This window comes from Mytilus californianus, unplaced genomic scaffold (genome assembly GCF_021869535.1).
Source record: "Mytilus californianus isolate M0D057914Y unplaced genomic scaffold, xbMytCali1.0.p SCAF_4, whole genome shotgun sequence".
Taxonomy (NCBI): Eukaryota; Metazoa; Mollusca; class Bivalvia; order Mytilida; family Mytilidae; genus Mytilus; species Mytilus californianus.
In genome coordinates, this window is record NW_026262690.1 from 40,289,820 (window position 1) to 40,316,268 (window position 26,449).

Here is a 26,449-nt window from a genome sequence, read left to right on the forward strand (position 1 = left end):
GCTGTGAAAGCATAATATGCAGATTGTCGATTAGATTATAGAAAGGAGATCAGGATTGGGAAGGGGTCAAAACTGTTTATACCTCAACTTCAGCAAAAATCTTCTTACTAAGGAGTCGATGTAAAACCTGGTACTACATGTATATACCCTAAATAGCATGTTGATACCACCGATGTCAGATATATAAATACAAAACAATTTCTTTCGCAAAGTTTCAAACAGAAAGTAACATAGACTATTCCAAAAATGTCGGTAGAGTCAGGTCTTCAAAAATATTGATATAAACGGATATGTTGTTGTTCATATTCCGGTATATGTCGTCTGGTCTTTGATGGATAGTTGTCTTGTTAGCAACAAAACAACATCTCTTATTTTTTTTTATAAGGATTGCAATCTTCAAAGCGATTTTTTTAAAAACGTTTTAAAAAAAAATAAAGGGTTGCATAGTCTGATTAAATCCAGTATAAAAAGGCGCACTGTTTAGCCGACTGTCACAAGTGCCAAACTGATGCAAAGGCGACATCTCAGTTATCTTAAGTGTATTCCTTAAACATTCAGGTGTGAACAATATAGACTAGGTAATTTTTGCGACTGAACCGCATAATGTGCCTACAATTAACGATGTAAAATGGAGGCATCTTTTTCTCTTATTATTTAAAAGAAATTTTCAAGTGAAATGTTCCGAACATTTAATCGTGAGATGAAGCCTGGTTCACAGTCGCCATTTGAAAAGCTTGTGATGCATCAGAATTTACTAAAGTGATCAGAGCCGGTTTAAAGAGAGAACTATAGATTATAACGCTAGAATTAAATAATTAAATAAATTTGTAATACACGAGTAAACGGTTATTGCCTGTAAGATGTATGTAAATGTCTACGTTAACGGTACAATAGTAATCTTTCACCATTTGAATCATCCAGTTTTTTCTCCAGAATTGGCAAACGTATGCATACTTTCATAAGTTAGTTTGTAGTTATGAAACTGTTCAGTATCAGTCATATTTATAGCACCTTGTCGTTTATAAAACTCAAGTGCTGACGTATTCCAGCTATACGCTCCCCATTCCATTTGATTACAACCGTCTTTTAGAGCTTCCTAAAACACAATAAACATGCTTTATATATACTATTCATCATCACTGTTGAATGTTGGTGGGTACAATTTAGATATATTTGTAATGTGATAATTTAAATCTTTATGTTTATTGAATAAAATATGCAAATCTTGTTCTATGCCCAGGAAACAAGGCGGTAAATTTTGGAATTGGATTAGTTATTAATAACCAATTAGCAGTAGCGTCAATTTTAGACGATCCGACACCTTTCAGATATGCTGGTTAGTTGTTTTCTTATGACTGAATGAATTCCAAGCCATCTCTAAATAGAGTTTTAACTATTTTGTCAATCCGAGCCGATATTTTGTATTGTGTCATTATTAGATACTTGTAATGAAAATATCACTTTTTAAAGTAGGCGCACTAGATCGCTTTTTCTGGATTTACCTTCGTTAATACTCAAATCAAAATGAATTCCCGACGAAAGACAAAATCAGTTCTAAAACACTTCACAGAAAACAAAAGATTGAGAAACATTATCCCCACTTAAACCCGCCAGTCAACTCATGAGCTCCGGAAGTGTATATATTCCCTGCTCTACTAGTGGCATCGTTATGGTTGTTCATGGCAAGAAAAATTCGATGTTTCAATGGATGAAAAGAGGGCTGGATTGGGCCTTAAGTTAAAACAAATCATTGGTCATCTGTGATACAGAAAGATATCACGATAACGGTCAATCATATTATGATGGCGTGCAAAGGGTTGACTTCATCTACATGATAGTAATGCTATGTTGTATAAACTTCCCTGTAAGCTGCAGCCTTCTTTCGAGGGAATCAAGAGAGGAAAAGTAGCATTGGGATATCGTATCGACAAGATGATAAATACTCACTATGCAGGAGCGTCTGAAATTTTGCTACACACAAATGAAAAGTTCACTACAGGAAAATTGAAATCATCTATTTCTCTTTAAGATTAGTTCGCAATCAATCTTCATTGTCAATTTGTTGTTCTAACTACAGATATAAAGCAAACTTATCTGTTATTGTTTTATCCTTTCCTTCATGTTAAATGGACTAGATTTGATCAACGTATGTTTTCAGTTTGATCGTGTGTTCTGCTGTCACACCACTCTCCCAGGTTGGTGTAGGGTTCGAGCTTTACGAGCATATTTAACCCGCTACGTACTTTATTATGTGCCAAGAAATAGACGTTCCTTCATAATATGAGTTCCAAAAGGAAGATATATTCTGAAATATTATTTCCACTTGAACACGTATTACAGTATTTGATCCATACAGAATCCTTACGGACACGTTTTCCAAGAGGAACACATATTATGGAATTTTTTAGAACTTATGTTAGGCGGAACACATAAACGTTGACATACGCAACTGTCAGAAGTCAGGAACCGGTAATTCAAATGGTTGTCGTTTGGTTACTGTCTGTCACAATTGTTAATTGTTAAATGCTTTTAGCATAAATCAGATAGTTGGTTTTTTCTTTTGACTTGTTTCACATTTTGTGATAAATTGAAAGAGTTGGTCCTGCTTTGTTTCATAAAAAAGAATGACCAATGTAGATACAAATATCTTGTCTTAGGGAGGGATAAATCCTACTATGTAAAAAATCAGTATCAATATGCTTGATTTCTTGATTGACAACATATTTGTTGCGTTAGGAGGACGTGGTTTTCAACAAACAATCGGCATTCCCATGGGAGCCAACTGTGCCCTCTTCTTGCCGACTTGTTCCTTAATTCATCTGAGGCTGACTTCATACAAGAACTTCTTAGGAAGAAAGAAAAGAAGTTAGCAGTATCCTTGAACTTTACTTTTCGCTATATAGATGTTGTTCTCTCACTAAATAATTCAAAATTTGGTGACTATGTTGAACGCATCTATCCTATCGAACTTGAGATAAAGGATACAACAAATACAGTTAAGTCTACCTCATATCTAGAAATTGACAATGAGGGTCGGTTGAAAACAAAACTTTACGAGAAAAGAGATGATTTCAGCTTCTCAATTGTGAACTTTCCATTTCTATGTAGCAACATTCCAGCAGCGCCTGCATACGGAGTATATATCTCCCAGTTGATACGATATTCCAGGGCTTGTATTTCATATCATGATTTCCTTGATAGAGAGTTGCTGCTTATAAGGACGCTATTAAACCAAGAGTTTTAAGTGGTGAAGTTGAAATCATCCATTCGTAAATTTTACGGACTCCATCACGAGTTGGTTGACCGTTATGGAATATCCGTTTCTCAGATGATAGCGGACATGTTCCAATTGTCGTAACTACAATCCAGTCCCCTTTTCCCCGAATGTGACATACCGAATTAGACTTATTACTACTAGTACTAACATGAGCAACACGACGGGTGCCACATGTGGAGCAGGATCTGCCTTCCCTTCCGGAGCACATGAGATCACTCCCAGTTTTTGGTGGGGTTCGTGTTGCTCAGTCTTTAGTTTTCTATGTTGTGTTTTGTGTACTGTTGTTTGTCTGTTGATCTTTTTTAGCCATGGCGTTATCAGTTTTTTTTTCGACTAATGAGTTTGAATGTCCCTTTGGTATCTTTCGCCTCTCTTGTCATGCCGGGTCTTTTTATAGCTTACCATACGGTTCGGGTTTTGCTAATTGTCGAAGGGCATACGATTAGCTACAGTTGTTCTCTGGTTGATAGTTGCCTCAATTGCAATAATTCTTCATACAGTCAGTGAACTTGAATCATTCAGTGGAACGTGAAGTTAACGGGTAATGTCTTTATTCTTTTTCAGAAAGTCATGTATGAAGTAAAATAACAATACTGAACTCCAAGGAAAATTCAAAACGGAAAGTCCTTTATCAAATGGCAAAATCAAAAGCTCTTACAAATCAAACGAATGGAAAACAACTGTCATGTTTCTGACTTGGTACAGGCATTTCCTTATGTAGAAAATGAAGGATTAAACCTGGTTTTATAGCTAGCTAAACATCTTACTTGTATGACAGTTGCATACAATTCCCTTATATTTACAACAATGTGTGAACAACACAATATACATAGACTTGTTCAATATCTGATATAGGCGGATTGTTTAATCGACCATTTTTAACCCAAGGAAATGCCTGTACCAAGTCAGAACAAACAATGTCTCTTCAGTGATGATCGAGGCCGAAAGATTGGAAAGTAAAAAAAAAACTAAACAAAAACTATACGAATGTTGAAGAACTGTTAAAAACAGAATAAAGCCAAACCCGGATCAGAGCTATGCATGAAGAAAACATTCCTGAATTAAAATGTAACATTTGAAAAAATTAAAAGCAACATTATTTCTATCTACATTTACGTTAAACCCGTACTTTAAAAACTGGTCACATGACTAGTACATTCTATGGCAAAAGTCTTTTAACAAAGCAAAACACCCAGCATTTGGAATATTTCAAATGATTAAGAATGGTTATATGCTATAGATTGGACGTGAAAGAATTTGAAATATAGATGAATGGGAATATTTTTCCCCATGTAAGGTTTATAATGCATGTTTTAAACTCGTGATAAAATCTTTATGACTTAACTCTTTGGTTTATTACAAATCTACGGAACTCATTACATCAAAACTTGTTAATTTAAGTCGTTTTCCATATTTAAGCTTTTTGACTAAAGGTTACACCAAGGGTATGTTCTAACATTTAATATTTCAAGGCTTGATTTAATTCGATTAAATAAAAACTATGGAGTGATTGGTCATCATCAATATATCTGAAAATGAAGTTACAGTGCTTTGCCGAATGTCAATAAAATGTCTTGTCTCGTTGGCGGCCTTTTGTAAATTATTCTCTTCTCATGTTATAAAAACTGCTGCCTCGATATTGTCAATTTAAAAAAACAATACATTGTGTTCAGAGAGCGTCTAGTTTTACTCCAATTAATCAAAACTAAATTAATATTACAAATCATGTAAGAACTACGTGATTGATACGTCAAGAAAAAAAAAAGAATAATTCACTGAGTAGGAATGGTAATGTACTTTACCTTGTCAGTCTGGTCTATGTTATGGTCAATCTAAGATAATTTCTACTCGGTAAATACAACCTCTTCTTTGAAAATTTTCCATCCTTTTCCATGGTCTTTTTTTATCGACATTGAAATGATCATCATTATTTTTCTTAATATTATAAAAATATAAGCTAAAAAATTTAAGTCAGTACCTTCACAGCTGTTCTCCACAGTCTGGTACCAACCCCATTTCGCTGGTGATTAGGTTTCACATACAAGTCTTCCATAAATACCTTTTTTCCTACCCACGATGAATACATAGTACAGTACAATACATAACCAACTATGGCTGAAATATATATATATATATAAATTTTCTAAAACTGTAAGCAAAATATCACTGCTGGAATTGATAAATTGAAAAATGTTAAGTTTTCATGTAACAAAATGTTAACCGGGATTAGTTCAAAACTTCGAATATTCATATTTTCAAGAACTAGGAGGACTGTACTAATATCAAACTCTGAAGTAATTGAATTACATTTAAAAATCATATTTCTACCAGGTTCTTTATACATGTTAGATAGACAAGTTTATTCAGTACTATCAAAGTAAGTACTTGTGTAACGGTATAACAATTTCTAATTCTGCACCCCTACTGGCCGACTTGTTTGTGTACTCATAAGAAGCGAAATACATACAGAGCTTTATCAAAGAAGAAAAAAAGGGGAAAAAAATCTTTTTTTTTTTTATTTCACTTTCAGATATATTGATAATGTTTTGTCACTCAATAACTCATATTTCTACGAGTGCTCTCTTACATCCTAGTGAACTTGAAATTTAAGATACTGCCCATACTAAAAGGTCTGCATAATATCTTGATCTTTTCCTCGATATTGACACAGATTCAGAATTCAAACTAGTATCTATGACAAAGGTGATGATTTCAACTTTAAAATTGTCAATATCCTGTTTCATACCATCTGTCACATCGCATGACGTAAGCGTCTCCTGATATGCATGCATTTCCCGTCATTTGAATCCATGTTCATATCTCAGTTAATTCGTTACGCTTGTGCATGTTTGCACTATGCGGACTTCATTAACGGGTATATGCTCCTAATACAATAACTGCTTCAACAGAGTTGAAAGGGAAAAAAAAATGGACACTACAAAACACTAATTGGTTGACCGTTACGATGGTTCTGTGTCACAACTAAATAACAACATGGTTTTGCTGTGTCAGATCTTTAGATACAAGAATATTCATCTGATCTGTAATTTACCGATTGTGTCCTATTGCCGTTTGTGACATTTTGAATGAGTGCGGATTTGCATTGCTGGGAATGCATGCATAGCAGGAGACAATTACCCTGTCGACGCCCCCTTTCTTACTTTCGGAGTTAATTTGTTTATTACCCTGATTTCTCTTCTTATTCGATTTATGTGATTTGAACATTAGAAAACTACTGTTGCCTTAATTTACCCAATTGCAGTTTGAATTCATCCTTACAAATGACCAACTGGTTAAATATTTTACCTGATTACTCATATGAGATGTAGTTAGTGTGAAAGAAGTGCAGTGTAATTAGGATTATACTAACCATAAAACTCTGTAATTAACAACGTTATTAGAAAAGCTCTGGGAAATTGTCAACTCTTAGTTATAAGAAACAGTTTTATTCATTCTTAAAATTGGCTCCGCGTGGTTATTAAACTATTATACTTTGTTCTTAAAGGGAAATTGAAATTTGTTTGCAAGATGATTTAAAATATTGAAGAAGAAAACTGTTGTAAACACTAACGTAAAAGAACATTGTAAACATTAAAAACTAAAATAACAAAAATACCGAGCTCAAAACGGAAAGTCCCTTATAAAATTGCAAAATCAAAAACTCAAACACATCAAACGAATGGAAAACAACTGTCATATTCCTGACTGGGTACAGGCATTTCCATATGTAGAAAACGGTAGATTAAACCTGTTTTTATAGCTATAGGATCATAGTCGTTGTACTTAGTATATGACATAAAGATTACATGTCATTGATTCTGCTGTAAATCAAATATAGTATCTCCCTTTTATATAAGCGTATCAGTAATTACAGAGCAATAATTTATTGGTAAAGAAAAAAAAAGTAATTGCTCATGAAATGTCGATTTGATAGAAGTCATACTTTTTTTCAAACCAGCGTTCCTTATTTTAAAGTAGTTGCTTAAAATGTTTCAAATTTGACCTGGATGCTTCATACGTTCAATACAGATGGGCTATGTTACAAAGACTCCATCTGTCATTGACCTCATTTTTATGGTTCAACGACTGCTAAAAACTGTACAGTTGTTTTGTTATAAGAATTTTTCACTAATTATGAGTAAGAAGACATATGAATTTTGTACATGGGATCCCTGCAATTCTACATAGATATAAGAAGATGTGGTATGAGTGCCAATGAGACAACTCTCCATCCAAGTCACAATTTGTAAAAGTAAACCATTATAGGTCAAAGTACGGCCTTCAACACGGAGCCTTGGCTCACACCGAACAGCAAGATATAAAGTGCCCCGAAAATGACTAGTGTAAAACCATTCAAACAGGAAAACCAACGGTCTAATCTATATAAAAAACGAGAAAACGAGAAACACGTATGAACCACATTAATAAATGACAACCATCGAACATAAGACAGCGTTCACCTGACCTCGACTTCATTTCATCAATCAGTGATCAAGTCCGTATCTCAGTTAATCTTTATTTTATTTCTGCAAATTGGGTAAAAGTATAACGTTTATTACACTGTACATGCTTTTTACTGACAAACTTTCTTCAGCAATGAACTAAAATATTTTACCAGTTGATTAGCTTGTTAAGATGATTTAAACTACAATTTGGCATTTGATAGGACAAAGCCTTTACAACTTGCACAGTTCAGGGAACTAGTTTGCATTGTGCATAGCTGATAGCTGAATCTTCATGTGGAATACAACTTTTATCATGTCTCTTTAATATCTTGTTGGTTTTTTTTTTATTATTTTTCCTAAATATTTCACTCATCTAAGAAATAAATTCTAGTGGTCTTTTCAGAACAGATAATAATAGTCAAATAACCACAGAAACAATGCTATGATTTATATTTCGTCTTTTGTGTCTTGGTGTGCTGTCGTAAATTCATGGGAGGTGTCCATTGTTGTTCTGCGGTTTACATGTTGTAATGTACTATTATATTATTTATTTATGTATTTCTCTGTGCTGAGTGTTCTTGCGTTTGTTTGTATTGTATTCCTGTCACGTAGTGTTGTCATTTTAGCGGTATTTTTAACATTGCCATATAAGATGGAGGTTTGGCTAGCAATAAAACCAGGTTCAACCCACCATTTTTTCTTAAAATGTCCTGTACCAAGTCAGGAATATGGCAGTTGTTATCAGACAGTCCTTTTCTATGTATGTTGGCGTTTGCTTTTGTTGTAGTTCAGTGTTTTTGTTGTTCCGTTGTTTTCCTCTTATAGTTGATGTGTTTCCCTCGGTTTTAGTTTGTTACCAGGATTTGTGTTTGCTTAATCGAATTATGACTATTGAACAGCAGTATACTACTGTTGCCTTTATTTATGAACAAATAAGCTACAAAATATCATTACGATGGAAGTTGGTAGATCAAACCATACGTTATTAAAACTTTTGTTCCTTGAAAAGAGTGTTTACATTTAGACCTTGTTTTTAATGCCTTTGAACAAATGTCAATCGCAGTATAAGATTATTCGAAATATTATTTTTTTTTACTGCAATTGCTTCATGCTTACAACCATCCATGTAATCTTGTCGGTCCTTTAAATCAACTTATACTAATTATAACCATTTTATATTGAAATCTATGAAGTGTTGTTTTCATTTTTTACAGCTCTATGTCAATTACGCTACTGGTGGACTACAGTTCCTGTGGGTATCATCAGATCTGTACTCATTACTTTGATACTTGCATGAGTTATAACAAACCTTTCTTAAATTGTCCATTCATAAATTTATATATTATTTTTATAAATTATAAAAAATATAAACTAAGGTTTCAACACCCTTATGCAAAGTTGACCTTAGATGGATTTGGCTATTATTTTTAGCTCTTCAACTGCGTCGGTTCTTATACATCCTTGGCTGTCTAATATTCGGCTTTAAGCGTTCCTGATGAAAGTAAATCCAGAAAAAAGCTTCGGACACATAGAATTTATAAAATGTGGTTTTCTTTCTTTTTTCAAAGCAGTGAAAAAACACGATAATATCGAGCACTGGTCACCAAGTTCAGTTTGTTGTGTCATCGATGTATACCCAATATTTCTTTTCATTTATGACGATCTTTTACAAACAAAAACAAAATGATTGTTGTATTTGATACTTGATTGAACTTCACTAGAAACGCTTGGCAGCCAGTGATAGAAACCCTGTTATACAAATATTGACATGAACCCCATTAGAAACAAAATTTCACCTGTTGATATTTAAATGAACCATTAATATACTGGTTTAACGTTGTAGTATTCTTTCCATATACATGCATGTAGAGTCGTCTAACTTGTTTTATCCTGCAACTATCCAACAATTGAAAAAATTAACAAAACATGCTTCCATTTTGAGCAAACGGTAATATCAAAACAACTGGTTAATGACACAGTTTATTTTGATTTATGGGTTAAAAAATAAAGCAATGCCGATAAAAAAATTAAAGCATAGCGATTGAGATTTTTTTAAATAAATGCTAAATAGCTTGACAAAAACATCCAAAAAATATGAAATGAATTTATTTCGCTTCGAAAAGGAAAAAAGTTAGTTGATACTAGCTTTAACTTCTTATTGTACGAACAGATATCTATCTCCGTCCAAGATTGTCTATGTATAATATTTACCATTCTCATATTCTGCAACAAAGCAATCAAAAAGACTTTTCTCTCCAAACCCATCGCTTAGAAGAACTGAAAATATATAATTGCCTGAACTGTTAGATTATATATTTCTTATACATAATTTTTTTATGATTTCCAACGTTTCCCATGGTATGTTGTAACCATTTTTTTACCGAAAAGCCCCGACTTTTATTCAACATTCCAAGAAATTATCGTCCAGCGAGCTTTTCTCGAACTATTTAACCAATGATGACTGATTGGATTGATTCTGGATTCTCCGTGAATGCTCACCACTGATCAACACTTAGTGATATATATTATATTGATATTGATAATTGATAATTCATAAATATCAATAGAATGTGAAAAGTGCGGAAAAACATTACAAAAAACGAACGTTGTTCCTATCCCATTGGAAAAGACATTTATAGATATAAGATTGCTACTCTGTTCAAAATTTCCTCTGCTGCTTCGAATAACAATAGTCTCAAAACTATCTCGTATGAATTGTTTAACTTTTTCTCATGTAAGGAACCTTTTATAGCTGACTATACTGTATGGGTTTTGCCCATTGTTGATGGCCGTACGATGACCTATAATTGCACACATTAACGTCATTTGTACTGTAGTGAATAGTTTTCTCATTGGAAATCATACCACATATGTTTATTGTCATACTCAAAGAACAAGCCGTCACATCAAATTCATTCATGAGATGATTGGGTGCAAAACAAATAATTTCTAACAAGAAATTTACATCATTTGCATTTTTAATAGTATGAGCAGTAAATATGATGTTACTGATTAACATTTATAAGGATTAGCTCTTAGTGATTGTAGACTATTTAGTGTAGTTAACAAGCTGTTTTCTGCTATATCCTGTTTTATTTGTACCTCTTCATCATCAATGTTTGTCACATTCATAATGGTGCTTGCAATTATGATAATGCTGGTAGATAAACCGGATTTTTAAAGTTTTATTAAGCCTATATTTAAAGCAGATAATATGTGCTAATGAAAACCATAAAAATAACCAGTCATAGTGCGTCATTGGTCTAGGAAATGATAATTTGCAAACATTGCCACCACAGCCTATAGCTTCATCAATCATTTACTTACATAAAAAAGGTTTTTGTTCTTCAATATTACATGTGGTCATAATCAAAACTAGAAAAAAAACTTGACAAGTTGTACTATAGTTTAAAGAGAGGCGGAAGACACCAAAAGGGATAGTCAAACTCATGAGTCGAAAACGAACTGACAATGCCATGGCAAACAACAGTTTACAAAAAACAACATAGAAAACTAAGACTGAGCCACAAGAAACATGTGAGGCTACGGAAAATATATTTCAATGTATTGCAAAATTAAGCTGCCACTCAAATATGAAGTTTTTATTGAGACAACTGATAATCATTTTAAAACAATAACAGCGAATTCACTCTGCATATTTTTGTATTTCGTTTTTGTTTAGAAGAGTTACCTTTTATCATCATAGAAATAAGGAGATGAGGTATGATTGCCAATGAGACAACTATCCACCAAAGTTCAAATAAAGTGGATGTAAGCAATTATAGGCATCCGTACGGCCTTCATCAATGAGAAAAAACCCATACCGTATAGTCAGCTATTAAAGGCCCCGACATGAAAAATATGAAACAATTAAATTGAGAAAACTAACGGCCTAAATTATAACAAAAACATTAACGAAAAACAAATATGACAGACATGAACCAACGACAACCACTGAAATACAGGCTCTTGACTTGGGATAGGCGCATAAAGAATGTGGCGGGGTTTAACATGTTTGTGAGGGCTCAACCCTCCATTAACATGGGACAGTGTTGTAACAGCACAACAGAAGAGCAAACTATAAAAATCAGTTGAAAAAGGCTTAACTGTTCATTAGACACGTTTATCATCTAATTTGATTAAATTAAGACCTTAATCAAAGAAATATTTTTATGTTCGGTAGATCACCTGAATTAGTCTTCGTTTTCGTTGGTTATTTCAGGAATTAATATTTTATATTTATTTGGCTTAGTAAGGTTAAAAAAAGTGTTACAGATAGATTCAGTTACAGACGAATAAAAACTATAACTATTTTCCTCTTTCGCGGTAATGCGGAGAAAATAAAAATATGCTATGTCCGATTGTCTCCAATTTATGAGTTTAAATGATCCCTTTGACCTCTCATTTTGTTTATTAATTACTTACTGTCTTCACTGATCATAACTTGATCTTCAGCTTTTAGAGCTGTAGCTAATTCCTGTAACAAAAAAATACAATCGAAACACATGCAACGTTATGATCTACATTCTACATCCTAAGAGTTGAATTAGGATATTACGTATTTGTAAGGGGATGGAAGCCATATCCCTTCTTACAGAAAACACAATTAACTCATCAATCAGACTTCTAATGTATGTATGCAAAGTCCGATATAATGGCATAATTGATCATTTTATGGTAAAAACATTAAACTTTGCACAGTGTTAGTTATGATGCTAATGAACCTTTTATTTAATGGAGCCACGAAAAAAAAAACCAAAATGTACGCCAAATTAAAGATGGCTGACATAAGGTACTTGGAATACAACACCATACACTTAATGATGGCTTCCAATATGCAAGAGAACAATACGTTTTCAAGAGAGACGAAAACAAATTGACAACACCACGGCTAAAAAAGAAAATGACCAACAGACAAACAATAGTACACAAAACACAACACAGAAAACTAAAGACTGAGCAACACAAACCCCACCAAAAACTGGGGGTGATTTCATGTGTTCCCGAAGGCTAAGCAGATCTTGCTACACACGTGACCCCGTTGTGTTGCTCATGTTAGTTCAAACCCGGTGATAAGTCTAATTCGGTATGTCACATTCAGGGAACAGGTGACGGGATTGTAGTTACGACAAAAGGAATATATCATATATATAAATGTCATCTGTAAAACGGATATTCCATAACAGTCAACCAACTGATGATGGTGTCCGTAAAATTTACAAAGCGATGATTTCAAGCTGAAATCATCTCTTGTGTCGTAAAGTTTGTTTTCAAACGACCCTCATTGTCAATTTCTAGATGAAAGTCATGATATGAGGCAGACAGAACTTTGTATCCTTTATCTCAAGTTCGATGGGATAGATGCGTTCAACATAGTCACCAAATTTTGAATTATTTAGTGAGATAACATCATCTATATAGCGGAAAAATAAGTTACAGGATATAGCTAACGTCTTTTCTTTCTTCCTAAGAAGTTCCTGCATGAAGCAGCCTCAGATGAATAAAGAAACAAATCGGAAAGAAGAGGGGCACAGTTGGTTCCCATGAAAATGTCGATTGTTTGTTGAAAAACACGTCCTCCAAACGTAACAAATATGTTGTCAATCAAGAAATCAAGCATCTTGATAATGTCAGTTTCAGAAAATTTTTTGTTTGAATCGGAGTGATTTTTAGCAAATATAAATAAAAAGATGTGGTATGAGTGCCAATGAGACAACTATCCATCAAAGTCACAATGTGTAAAAAGTAAACAATTATAGGTCAAAGTACGGCCTTCAACACGGAGCCTTGGCTCACACCGAACAGCAAGCTATAAAGGGACCAAAAAAAGACTAGCGTAAAGCAAAAGCAATTCAAACAGGAAAACCAACGGTCTAATCTATATAAAAAACGAGAAACGAGAAACACTTATGAACCACACAAAAAAACGACAACCACTGAACAACAGGCTCCTGCCTTAGGACAAGTGCATAAAAACGCAGCGGGTTTAAACGTTTTAACAAGCATAAAACCTTAAAAGTACTATTCGTCCCTCCCTAAGACATGATATTTTTTTATCTACGTTGGTCATACTTTTTTATGAAACAAAGCAGGACCAACTCTTTCAATTTGTCTTTTAGTTTGGTGGGGAATACTTGTGTAAAGTGTAGAAAAGTTGAATAGAACATCACAAAAAACCCTTGGTATTATATTTCTAAATATTATCATGTTTTCAGCTTAATTGTTCTGAAATCTTCTCACAATTAAAATATATACCACTCCATGAAAAATCGTCCAAAATGCTAAAACAAACCTGCATTCGTTGTTACCAATTACATGAAATACAAAAACTATTGAACATTTGATATTTTCTGATTGTTACTGTTTGACTTGATATATTTGGCCACATTTGACCTGTTTAGCAATTTTGTAGTCAAAATAAAGGGAAGAAGGCAAACTTTTTTACTCAAATAACTGTTTAACGGTAATTTATTCCCCGAGGGTATCACCAGCCCAGTAGTCAGCACTTCTGTGTTGACATGAATTATCATTGATATGGTCATAATTATAAATTAACTGTTTACAAAACTTTGAATTTTTGAAATACTAAGGCTTTTCTACCTCAGGAATAGATTACCTTAGCTGTATTTGGCAAAACATTTAGGAATTTATGGTCCTCAATGCTCTTCAACGTCTTACTTTATTTGGCCTTTTTAACTTTTTTTTATTCGAGCGTCACTGATGAGTGTTTTGTAGACGAAACGCACGTCTGGCGCAAAAAAAAAATTTCAATCCTGGTATCTATGATGAGTTTATTTACAACCACTGGGTCGATGCCACTGCTGGTGGAGTTTTTATTCCCCAAGGGTATCACCAGCCCAGTAGTCAGCACTTCTGTGTTGACATGAATTATCATTGATATGGTCATAATTATAAATAAACTGTTTACAAAACTTTGAATTTTTGAAATACTTAGGCTTTTCTACCTCAGAAATAGATTACCTTAGCTGTATTTGGCAAAACATGTAGGAATTTATGGTCCTCAATGCTCTTAAACTTCGTACTTTATTTGGCTTTTTAACTTTTTTTTATTCGAGCGTCACTGATGAGTGTTTTGTAGACGAAACGCGCGTCTGGCGCAAAAACAAAATTTCAATCCTGGTTTCTATGATGAGTTTATTTAATGGTCACCATTTATTGTACACTGTATAAGCTGTCTGATAAACAACAGAACAGGGAATTTTAATAAGGTAAAAAACCTAAAAATATTTAACCGACATATTTAAACTTAAAACTTTGAATTTTAAACACTGATAACTTTTATTAATTCGACTAAAAATAATCTGATATAAATAAGTAGTATTAACAAAAACAACAGATGCTTATTCGACTGTCTGGCTCGCCTAATGTCATTCCTGTAGCTTTAACTTTGAAAAGGATTAACATATTTTCAAGACCTTCTCAAGTTTTTGTCTTAATTATTCAAACTCAAAACGCTCATGTCAACCTTCTGAAATAAAAAGTTTTGTTGATTGAAACAGATTGGTTTTTTTGCAACAATGTACTTGTCATCTATGAACCCCAGATATCTATCACTTTCTTACACAAAATATTATGGCAATGGAAAATATTACACCTACCCCTGGACAAAATATTATTGCAAATTAAAAAAGTACCATAGGTGATGTTAAACTTGTCCTAAAAATACTTCGGTAAAAGATATTTAGATAATAAAAAAAAATCACATTTGACGAGTTACCATGGCAACAAACCATGACAAAATATGTAAAATATCTAGATTTTCCTTGTTTTACATCAATTCTTTAAGTAAAATTTGCATTGGAAAGTACTTGCGCACTCAAGAAACAACTTTATATGTTTATGGGGAAAAAACGAAAAAACGACGAAAAGACAAAACACTACATACAAAGCTAAAGACTGAGCAACACGAATGTCATCAAAACCTGTGGTGATTTCAGGCGTTGTGGTCATAGATTTTCGAGCACGATTATCGTACTCAAACTCAGAAACCAACCAATCAAAATACTGGATTTGGTGTTTCGAGCACAAATTTTGTAATCCGAGTACTGAGAAAAGTTTTATGACCGAGGGCCAAGGTGTTACATGTGACACCCGTATTTTACTTTTAAAAATAGGTTGATAAGTTATAATAAGTGATTAGGCATCCGAAATATTGTGTGGAAGAAAACAAACTAAACCTACTCAAGCCCTACTAATCCGGTAGTGAATCACGTCATTAAGACATTGTCGTCACTCCTTTTGTTAACCATTTATACGCAAAAACAACGTTAAACACCTCAGAATCAAATTTGTGCAATGTGAAAAGTAAGATTTAAAAGATCCAAACTGAAATATTCATTTTTACTGTTCATCAGCAATTACAATTGTCTTAATATATGCAAACATAATTTTTATAGACAAAAAGTAGATATCTTAATAATTCTGATTACATACTGTCTACAAATGCAACTCTTTGTGCTAACAAGACATTTAACCGACAATCTGCGGATATTGAACAGAAATATGTCTTTGGTAAATTACATACCTTAATTGCTGCAAGGATATCTTCACAGTCTCCTGGTAACATTCTACGAATAGTGTACTTTTCCATTCTGTTTTAAAATCATGTACTGTTAAATCAGAATTATATATTTTAAAATCAGAATAGTATCAATTCTAAAAATTTCTATATGTAAATTTTAGACAATATATATATATATATATAGATAGATAGATAGATAAGGAGATGTGATATGATTGCCAATGAAACAACTATCCACAATAATCACAAACGGCCTTCAAAATGTAAAAAACCCATACCATATAGTAAGCTATAAATTTTAGACAATATACATAATATCTCATTTATTTTGTTTCAACTATAAATTAACGACATAAAAATGGAACATCATAATTTACATATGTACAAATTCTTTAGTCTAACGGAAAAAAAGTAACATATACAAATATTTCTGTAATATTTCAATCCAGACGTTCATTACAAGGTGAAGGTAAGTAATTTAGACCAGGATCTAAGGAAAAATCGGGTTATTGAATTGGTGAAGTACTTACGCAATACATTAGAAACGTTTTAATCAATGCCTTTCAACTTTTAATACGTTTATACTTATGACATTATTGAGATTAAGTTCGATATTGACGAATTTCACTTTACCGTTCTGGAGTTATGGTACTTGATATATTGGAATATGATCCTTTATGTCGTTTCCGTTCAATAACTTATAAAACCTTCTATCAATTCTTTTCAAATTATAATATGTTGTTACTGATGACAAAATGGAGGTCAAGTTTGATATTGACGATTTTCACTTTTAATGTTCAGGGGTTATGGTCCTTGATCTGTTTGAAAATGGCACATTATGTCGTTTCCTTGCAAATTCTTATGAAACAATTGAACAATGCTTTTTAAAATTTTAATATATTGTAACTGATGAAAAAATGGAGTTCAGGTTCGATATTTATGGTTTTCACTTTCGCCGTCCAGGAGTTATGATTCTTGATAGATTGTAAACTGGCATTTTATATCGTTTCCGTGCAATTACTTGTAAACCGTTCAAGCAATGCTCTTTAAGTTTTGATATGCTTCATTGATGTCAAAATGGTGGTCAAGTTCAATATTGACGATTTTCATTTCAGCGGTTCAAGAGTTATGGTCCTTGATACATTGAAAATGACTACCTTATGTCGCTTTAATGCAATAAGTGATGAACCGTTCAGCCAATGCTCTTAAAATTTTAATATGCTGTTACAGATGAGAAAATGGTGGTCAAGTTTGATATTAACGATTTTGACTTTCAGGAGTCTTTGATAGATTCGAAATAGGCCTTTGTTAGTCTTGTATTATTTTTAATTTTAGTTTCTTGTGTACAATTTGGAGTTTAGTATGGCGTTCATTATCACTGAACTAGTATATATATTTGTTTAGGGGCCAGCTGAAGGACGCCTCCGGGTGCGGGAATTTCTCGTTGCATTGAAGACCTGTTGGTGACCTTCTGCTGTTGTCTGTTCTATGGTCGGGTTGTTGTCTCTTTGACACATTCCCCATTTCCATTCTCAATTTTATAGAATGTGGCAGGTCAAAAAAGCCTGCAAGCGCCTTAAAAAAAACAGGAAACCCGGTTTGCTGTCAATCTGACACCTCATTCCTTGTTTATGTTTTAACAGTTCTATTAAAGATTCTGACCTTCAGATATAAGTGTAAAACGTATAAAAAAAGTATATGTTTTGCAAGACTCAGACTCCAGAGTAGTGTTCTAAGGGACCATCTATTTAAAAAAAAATCTTATAGAAAACGCACTGTGTTCCTGTGGTCACGTAGAAAATACCTCTCATTACTTCCTCAAATGTTCAAAATATAATGAAATTCGTAGTGATACTATCGGGACAGTATCTTGTATCAACCTTAAGATTATATTATATTGGGACAGTTTTAAGTCTGATTAGGACAATAGGCAAATATTTCATAAAGTTCCTGAATATAAAAATAGAACAAAACGTATTGAAAGTTGACCTTGTATATGTTGCATAATAAATATTGATCTCAAATCGAGAGGATCGCGCGTAATCGACTATAATCGGACATGTGTAGTTGTTCCAGTGACTGTCTATCAAGATAATAAAAGTTAAATGTTTCTTTGTTTTTTGTTTGGTTTTTTTGTTTGGTATTTATTGAAATTTATTATATGCTACCTTAAACTGAATACACTGTTGACACGTCATATTGGTTGTCAAATAATTTGGGATTTTCGTGAGACGGATTTATAAAAGTTTTTCCAAACTTGCTTCCCAATCCCATATTTGAGTTTTATGTAAAATCGTACTTTTTCATTGTTATAATTTTACATAAATGAATACTGTTTAAACTAAATGTAAAACGCTCAGTGCCAAATAAAGGCAACAGTAGTATACCGCTGTTCAATTGTCATAGTTCGATTAAGCAAAAACAAATTCGGGTAACAAAATAAAACCGAGGGAAACACATCAACTATAAGAGGAAAACAACGGAACAAAAGAAACACTGAACTACAACAAAAGCAAACGCCAATACATAGAAAATGACTGTCTGATAACAACTGCCATATTCCGGACTTGGTACAGGACATTTTAAGAAAAAATGGTGGGTTGAACCTGGTTTTATCGCTAGCCAAACATCCCGCATATATGGCAATGTTTAAAATACCGCTAAAATGACAAAACTACGTGACAAGTATACAGTACAAACAAACGCAAGAACACTCAGCACAGAGAAATACACAAATAAATAATATAATAGTATATTACAACATGTAAACCGCAGGAAAACAACGGACACCTCCCATGAATCTACAACAGCACACCAGGACACCACAAACAAAATATAAACTGCGCGTAACATGAATGGATTAACATCACAAAAAGTCGTCGTATAGCAATGCGAATTCACACTCGGCAAAACATTCATTATGGGAATAGGTCACGTTCGGTACTAAGCAGACCAGACGACTTAGATGGTAAAGCACAATCTAAGACGTAGTAAACATGTCGTTAGTTAGTTTAGACACAGAAACATCGTATAGATCAACCAATTTGTGATGGTGTCCATACAATTTACGGAGTGTTATTTTAATCTTTCCTCCTCGTAACTCTGTTGGAGCAATTTCTGCATAAGGAGCACACTCCTGTATATGAGGTCCGTATAGTGTGAACATGCACGAGCATAACGTATCAATTGAGATATGTAAACACCATACGAGTGGGCAGAGGGTATGTTACTGCTAAGAAATGGGAAATTGATAATTGGGAAGTTGAAATCATCTAGTTTGTCATAGATTTTAGTCTGAAGTCGTCCATCTGTGTCAATATTAAGGAAAAGATCAAGGTATGAAGTAGTTTTTCTAGTATCAGTAGTATCCTTAAATTCAAGATCACTGGGATATATGAGATGCAAGTACTGACTGAAATATGGGATATTCAGTGATAGGACATCATCAATATATCTGGAAGTAAAATTAAAGAATTTCACAAGGTGCTTTTTCTTTTTGTCTTTTAGAAGGTTCTTGTAAAAAAGATGATAAAAAATTGTAAAAATTACATTGAATAATAATAATAATAATAATAATAATAATAATGATAATAATATTGTTTTCTATTGTTGAAAACCAAATATAGAGCGAAATTTCACATGACATTATGTCTAAAATTTGGCGGAATTTAACTACAAAAAAAAAGGAATCTGGCGGGCTTAAATTTTTTTAAGCATTCAATCTTCCCCTTAACCTGGAACAGGGGTATACATCGGTTATTAAGTGTTGTAATAAACAACTGATTTATAACAAAAAGCTCCTCCTATGTTTATACTTTTTTGCCGTTTTCTTGCAGTCTCGTTAGACATTTTCCTATGATTTCTTTTATTCATATTTAAATTCAAAATTGTTTTTAAATTTATGTTTATAGCAGTTGCTACATAGAAATAAGGAGAAAGAAAACACAATATAAAACATGTGTAATAGAAAGAGAAAAACAAAACTTAGGTATGAATATAAGAGATGATAACAACGTCAATGAAACAAATATCTAACAATTTTACCTAAAACGTTATCGATTTGTTACCAAACGGTTTCTAACAAATTCAAACAGCATGCAGCAAGTCCTGAATCGCTCCAAAGTAAGTGAAAATAAAAAAAGCATTCATTGAGACGAACACATATCTATCACCTACGACAAAGTACGAAACAAAATTTAAGAGACAGTTGTACCAACTTGTATGATTTTAGAACTTAAGATAACTTGGGACAGGCATTTTTCGAACACAATTTGATGTAAGATTGCCGGCTTTGTATATACTTTATTTTGTTTTGCAAATAATATGTGAAGCTGTTATCGATAAATAGTCGGGAATATCACTTATATAGTAAATTCTTATCTACAATATTTCCTTAAATTAGGACTGAAATCATCAGAATAATTTCAGTTTTCTGTTCTTAATCTTATACTTCTGCAAATAAAACATTGGTGAATGTTTTCTTGGCTGTTACAGACATGATACGCTTTTCAAAGGAAATTGTCAGGAACCTTGTTAGTATTTGGTATTGTCTCTTTAATTTTATGATGGAAAATTAATGTTGAAATTGAAGTTATCATCATCTCTGTTAATTCGATCACCACATGATATAATTCTGGAGATTGAAGGCGTTATATGACTTGAAAGTATCAGATTTTATACTCAATATGAATATGTATATTTATGTAAAACGTCTATGATTGCCTTGTATATCTTTTTTTTCACGTTTGTTACAGGTGTGTTCTTGTTAACAGTCTTTTCTCGTAAACTACTTCTTTATTTTAAGACCTTGATCTTGTTTTGATTTATGAGGTTGCACTTATTTCGTGATGTTAGATTATGATTTATTTTGTGTTTCATATGTGCATACACATGTACTCTATATACTATTTTCCGTCCTCTTTCCTTGAATGTGACTTACCGAATTAGATTTATCACCGGGTTAGTACTTACATGAGCATCAAAACGTCAATGCCATGTGTAGCAGAATTTGCTTACCCTCCCGATGTACTTGAAATCAACCCCGGATTATGGTGGGTTCGTGTTGCTCAGTCTTTAGTTTTCTATGTTGTGTTTTGTGAACTGTTTTTTGTCTTTTTGTCGGTTTTTTTGTTGTTGTTTTTTTTTTTTTTTTTTTTTGCCGTAGCGTTGTCAGTTTTTTTTCGACTTTTCGAGTTTGAATATCCATATGGTATCTTTCGTCTCTTTTTTCAGTCAATTATTTGATGGACACAGAAAAGATTCGCTAGATACAAAAACGTCGTATAATGAAATCAGAAACATTGTATAAAGAATACATAAACATTGTATGAAGAATCTAAAAACGTCTTTAAAGAATATAGAAACGTTCATACTGAACACATATTGAGGTGAAATTATGTAGGTTTAACACACTTCTCATTTATACGACCTTTTTCTTTACATAACAGTGTTAAAACAAATGATTTGTCTTAGTAATGTGTTTGTTCATAACTTCGTGTTTAGTGCTATTTATGAAATATACATTATTTTAGCGTGTCAAAAACAAAGATGTTATAATAAATCTTGTTGTGTAAGTATAATTACAATAGAACTGTTTAGTGGTTATAAATGTGTTTTCGTGTTATTTAGAATTATAAACTACAAAGCATGAATAACTCACCTAATACCTGAAAAATGTACCACTTTATAGACCTAGCGAAGATTCCTGACAACTTAAGTTTCGGATAGCTTTGTTCTCATCGATATCCTGACGTTTCGAAATATTTTGACTCGAGGTTTCAGAGTAGAAGGGAAACAGTTTTGATAATTGGCAAATAAGAATCAACGATTTCTTGTGACGGTCATACGTTTCATTCGATAGAAATCAAATCGCTTCTGCATAGAACACTCGTTGCTTTTGTTTTATAAATGGCATTACTAATGGAGAATAGCAAAAACAGTAGTGTTCGTTTTACTATACATTTCTTCGTGTTTCATTAGAAATACATTTGTGCATCCACTCCAAATATTTCCACCTGTTAAATACACATGGCGGAATTAATCAGTTTGTTCCACTCTCACCTTATACTTTAATTCTTTTTTTTTTTCTGTTTGGGAACAATGGTGATACTTTATCTTCATCGTGATTGTAATTTGATCAAAATTTCAGAGATTTTGGACGGTACTATTTATGGGCATATGTCGAGTCTGTTCTTCATGGAAGACCGTGTGCAGACCATTTGATTTTATTTATTGGTTTTTAGTTCAATTCAAGTTACTGCCATTTTTCTTTTAATCATGCAGAGGTTCTCTGGACTTTAGCATAATGTTTTAAACGTTGCTTTGAAAGCAACCTTAATTTGACGTAACTTAATATATAAAGTATTATTTTTATTTTTTTCTAGAATAACTCGTCAATTGCCAGTTGTTCAGATAATGATTTGATTGACAGACTCCTCCTCTAAAAGAAGCCAACTTTTAAGTTGTGAATATATGGTATAGTTCATTTCATTTGCTATGTCCTTATAGTACTGATTCCGTCTTAAATCACATACTTTTGTGCATATATAGTTTGAATTTCATTTTTGTATCTTACTTGTTAACTACTGCCCTTTTTGTGTAAAGGACTTGCATTTTGTTGGATAATCTTGACCTTGCTGTAAGAATTGAACGTTGCACTTATTTCCTAGATAAGAATCAGTTATGTAGTCTTTTTTCTAAATATATAAAGAAAATATCTAATGGACATAGCAACTATGCATTGAATACAAGTATGTCGTATAACGAGAACAGTCACGTTGCTTACTGAGTGCAAATTAACTTACGGTCTCTATTTTTAATCACCAACAGTGCAAATAAAAAACAAGTAGTGATTTATCTTTTTAATGATGGTATTTATAACTCCGAATGTAATGCTATTTATTTAATGTATAATATTCTAGCGTTCTGAGTGCAAAGTCGTTTCAACAGTCTAGGTAATGACAATACGGTTATGGTTTTGTAATTGTATTGTAAGTTAGATAAAAATGGCAGGAAACTAGAGGTTTCAACATGTTTAATTAACTCATCTGGTACCTGGCTATATTATAGAAAAGAAAGGTTATGGGGTATCCATCCATGACACAAACAGTACATGCACAGCAAAAAACACAAAGAGCAAAGAAATAACGTTTTAATCGCTGTTTTTTATCTCAAAGTCACATGTAAACCTTTAACATGGAGCAAAAAAAACCAACTCTCACTCAACTGCAAGTTTAAGACGTCCCCTAGCACCGGTTTGAGCGGAATTACTTCCATTAACTGTAAAAGCAAAGATAACTTCTGAAAAATTAAGCTCCCGATGACTTTGTTTTCATGGAGGTGTTAAGTTTAAAAAGATTTCGACTGAAGGTTTTAGAGTGAAGATATCTAAAAATTATTAAACAGGTTCAAGGATTTCCTGTAACGATTAAATTTTTAAACTTTCCTATGTAACATTATATTTCATGATATTGTTCTTCCATTATACATACACCATATCCCTGTATTTCCGACATATACATATGGGTGGATTAATTCCGTTTGTGAAAGCTCAACCCTCAAATAATAATGCAACAATTGGAATAAAAAAAGAGGCATTCATATCGAACCATGATTCATAGCGGAAAGCTGAAAACATAAATTTGTGCCAAAACTGATCAGTATCGATCTTTTCTTGTGTTAGTAAATGAAAGTAATGAGTACCTAAATGCAGTACTTATGCAAACAATGACATTGCTGGATGCTTAATTAGCTGGTCCAATTTAAAAAAAGGCTTTCGATTGAAATTGTAAGGAGCCTCATCAGCAGTCATCATTATTTGTTTGCGTTTCTGTTCGGAAAACAGTTGATATTAGATCTTATGTCGTCTCTTTTAATTACTTCATCGGTTTTGTTGAATTTAATGATTTCCTATCATGATTTCCTTGATAGATGATTGCTGCTTACAAGGAAGTTGTAAAACCAAGAGTTCCGAGTGGTAAAGTTGAAATCATCTCTTCGGAAATTTTACGGACATCACCACGAGTTGGTTGAATGTTATTGAATATCTGTTTCACAGATGAAGACGGATACTGTGGGTTCATTTATTTTCGTGGGTACTAATTTTCGTTGATTAAGAAAAACTTACATGTTCATGGATATTTAATTTCGTGGTTTTGCTGAAATCTGCATACAAGCCTTAAGAAAATTTGTCATTCGTTGCACATTTAATTTCGTGATTCAACTGTTCCCACGAAATCCACGAAAATTGGTATCCAACGAATAATAATGAATCATTAACCACAATCCCGTCCCCTTTACTCGAATGTGACATACCAAATTAGAATTTTTCCCGGGTTTGTTCTTACATTAGCAACACGATGGGTGCAAACTGTTGTGCAGGATTTGCTTACCCTACCGGAGCACATGAAATCACCCCGAGTTTTGGTGGGGTTCGTGTTGCTTAGTCTTTAATTTTCTATGTTGTTTTGTGTAAAATGCTGTTTGTCATTTGATCGTTTTTTGGCGTATTTGTCCATGGCACTGACAGTTTGTTTTCGACTTTTAATATCCATTTGGTATCTTTTCCTTCACTTTTACCTGATATTTAAGCACGTTTCCCATGTCTATTATAGATGATGGAGGGTACGACTGTCTGTTTAATGAACTAGTATTGCTCTGTCGGTTATGTCTTTTTCAAATTACCTATATGTTGATTCAATCATGAATAAATACTCTATACATTTTGTGTCTTGAATCGTTGCCTTAAAAGCAGCGATAATCTGAGGGAACTATAAGGACTCATTTGGTCTCTGGTGGAGAGTTGTCTCATTGGCAATTATACCACATCTTCTTATTTTTATATTTATAGTCAATGGCCAATTGTTTAAATGTTTGTGGCATTTGGAGACTCTTTCATCAAAGAAGCCAGATTATATGAACTCTGAGGTTTTTATTATACCTTGAGTCCAGTAAAGTTGCAATCTGATACTTTTTATATGAAGAATTATTGTACAACGAAAATATACTGATTTTATTCCATGCTGTGTTTACATTTTTATAACATTTAAGATACCTGCACTAGATTCGCATTTCCTTCTTGTTGCAGTGCTGTTAATATTAGCTCAGCTTTTTTCTTGAAAGCTGAAATCGTGTAAAGACATAATTAATAAATTGGAGCTACGTACGAGTTACGACTCTTGGTATATATATTTTTTGGCACCGCTATATAGAGAAATGTGAGAGACTGAACATGGAAATTAGAGTAGAACAGATGTATACATTATTTTGTTCCTGACAGAAAAGAAAACTTACTATTTTGAGATAAAAAATAATTAGAACTGTTATTGAACCTATTTTCACTCTTAAAGGAACTGCTAGTATAGTTCCTGAAAAAATTTGAAAGAAAATGAAAACATCTGTAGGCAATTCATTTGGGATAGTAAACCAGATAGATAAAGTAAAAACAAATTCGAGTATTAGTCGATATGAAAGGGAGGGATTAGATATAAGACGCTTTTTCGTAGTTTTGTGTGAATGTTGCCCCAGTTTCAGGTTGTTATAACAAAAACTCTACAAAGATACAAGCTCATGATTGTGTACGCCAGACGTGCGTATTGTCTATAAATGACTCATCGCTGAAAATGGGTAAAGCGCGAACCAGACGAACCAGAACTGGACACTTTGTCTGAATGGATCAAAGATATTCGATCATGCATTCAGAAGTGCATTCAGAAACTACGAAGTTCTATGAACACAAGGGTGTCTAACACATTCAAGAACTCGGAGGTTGTGGATGCTTTATCCTCTTTACATGACAAATATGTCGTTGTTCCAGCAGATAAAGCCTCCAATAATATTGTCTTCATATGTAAAAACCATTATTTGCAATGTCTCACTAAAGAGCTTTGAATAAACAGCACAACTGATAATCCTACATATTCTTTAACATCATTTACAAAGGATGAAATTTTACAAAATCATAAATCTGTCCTTCTATTTTTTGGTATCAACATCAAAGAAAACGAAGAAAATTTACCGTCATTATACTGGATACCAAAACTTCACAAAACTCCGTATAAAAAACGATACATAGCTGGATCATCAAGATGTTCCACTAAACATCTATCTAAAGCACTGACTACTATTCTTTCTACAGTAAAAGATGGCCTTCAAAAATATTGTGATGAGATATATTCTACCAGTGGT

The 26,449-nt window shown here is 33.0% G+C and overlaps 1 protein-coding gene across 1 annotated transcript; it reads right to left on the reverse strand.

The window, feature by feature from the left end:
- Positions 1–913: 913 nt before the first annotated feature.
- On the reverse strand, positions 914–16,331 carry LOC127736918 (thialysine N-epsilon-acetyltransferase-like). Its single transcript, XM_052247483.1, has 5 exons — positions 16,268–16,331; positions 12,148–12,199; positions 9,934–9,999; positions 5,256–5,392; positions 914–1,096 (listed from the first exon to the last, which is right to left on the reverse strand). The coding sequence occupies exons 1-5, from the start codon at positions 16,307–16,309 to the stop codon at positions 914–916; spliced, it is 480 nt and encodes a 159-aa protein (XP_052103443.1). The 5' UTR covers positions 16,310–16,331.
- Positions 16,332–26,449: the final 10,118 nt, after the last annotated feature.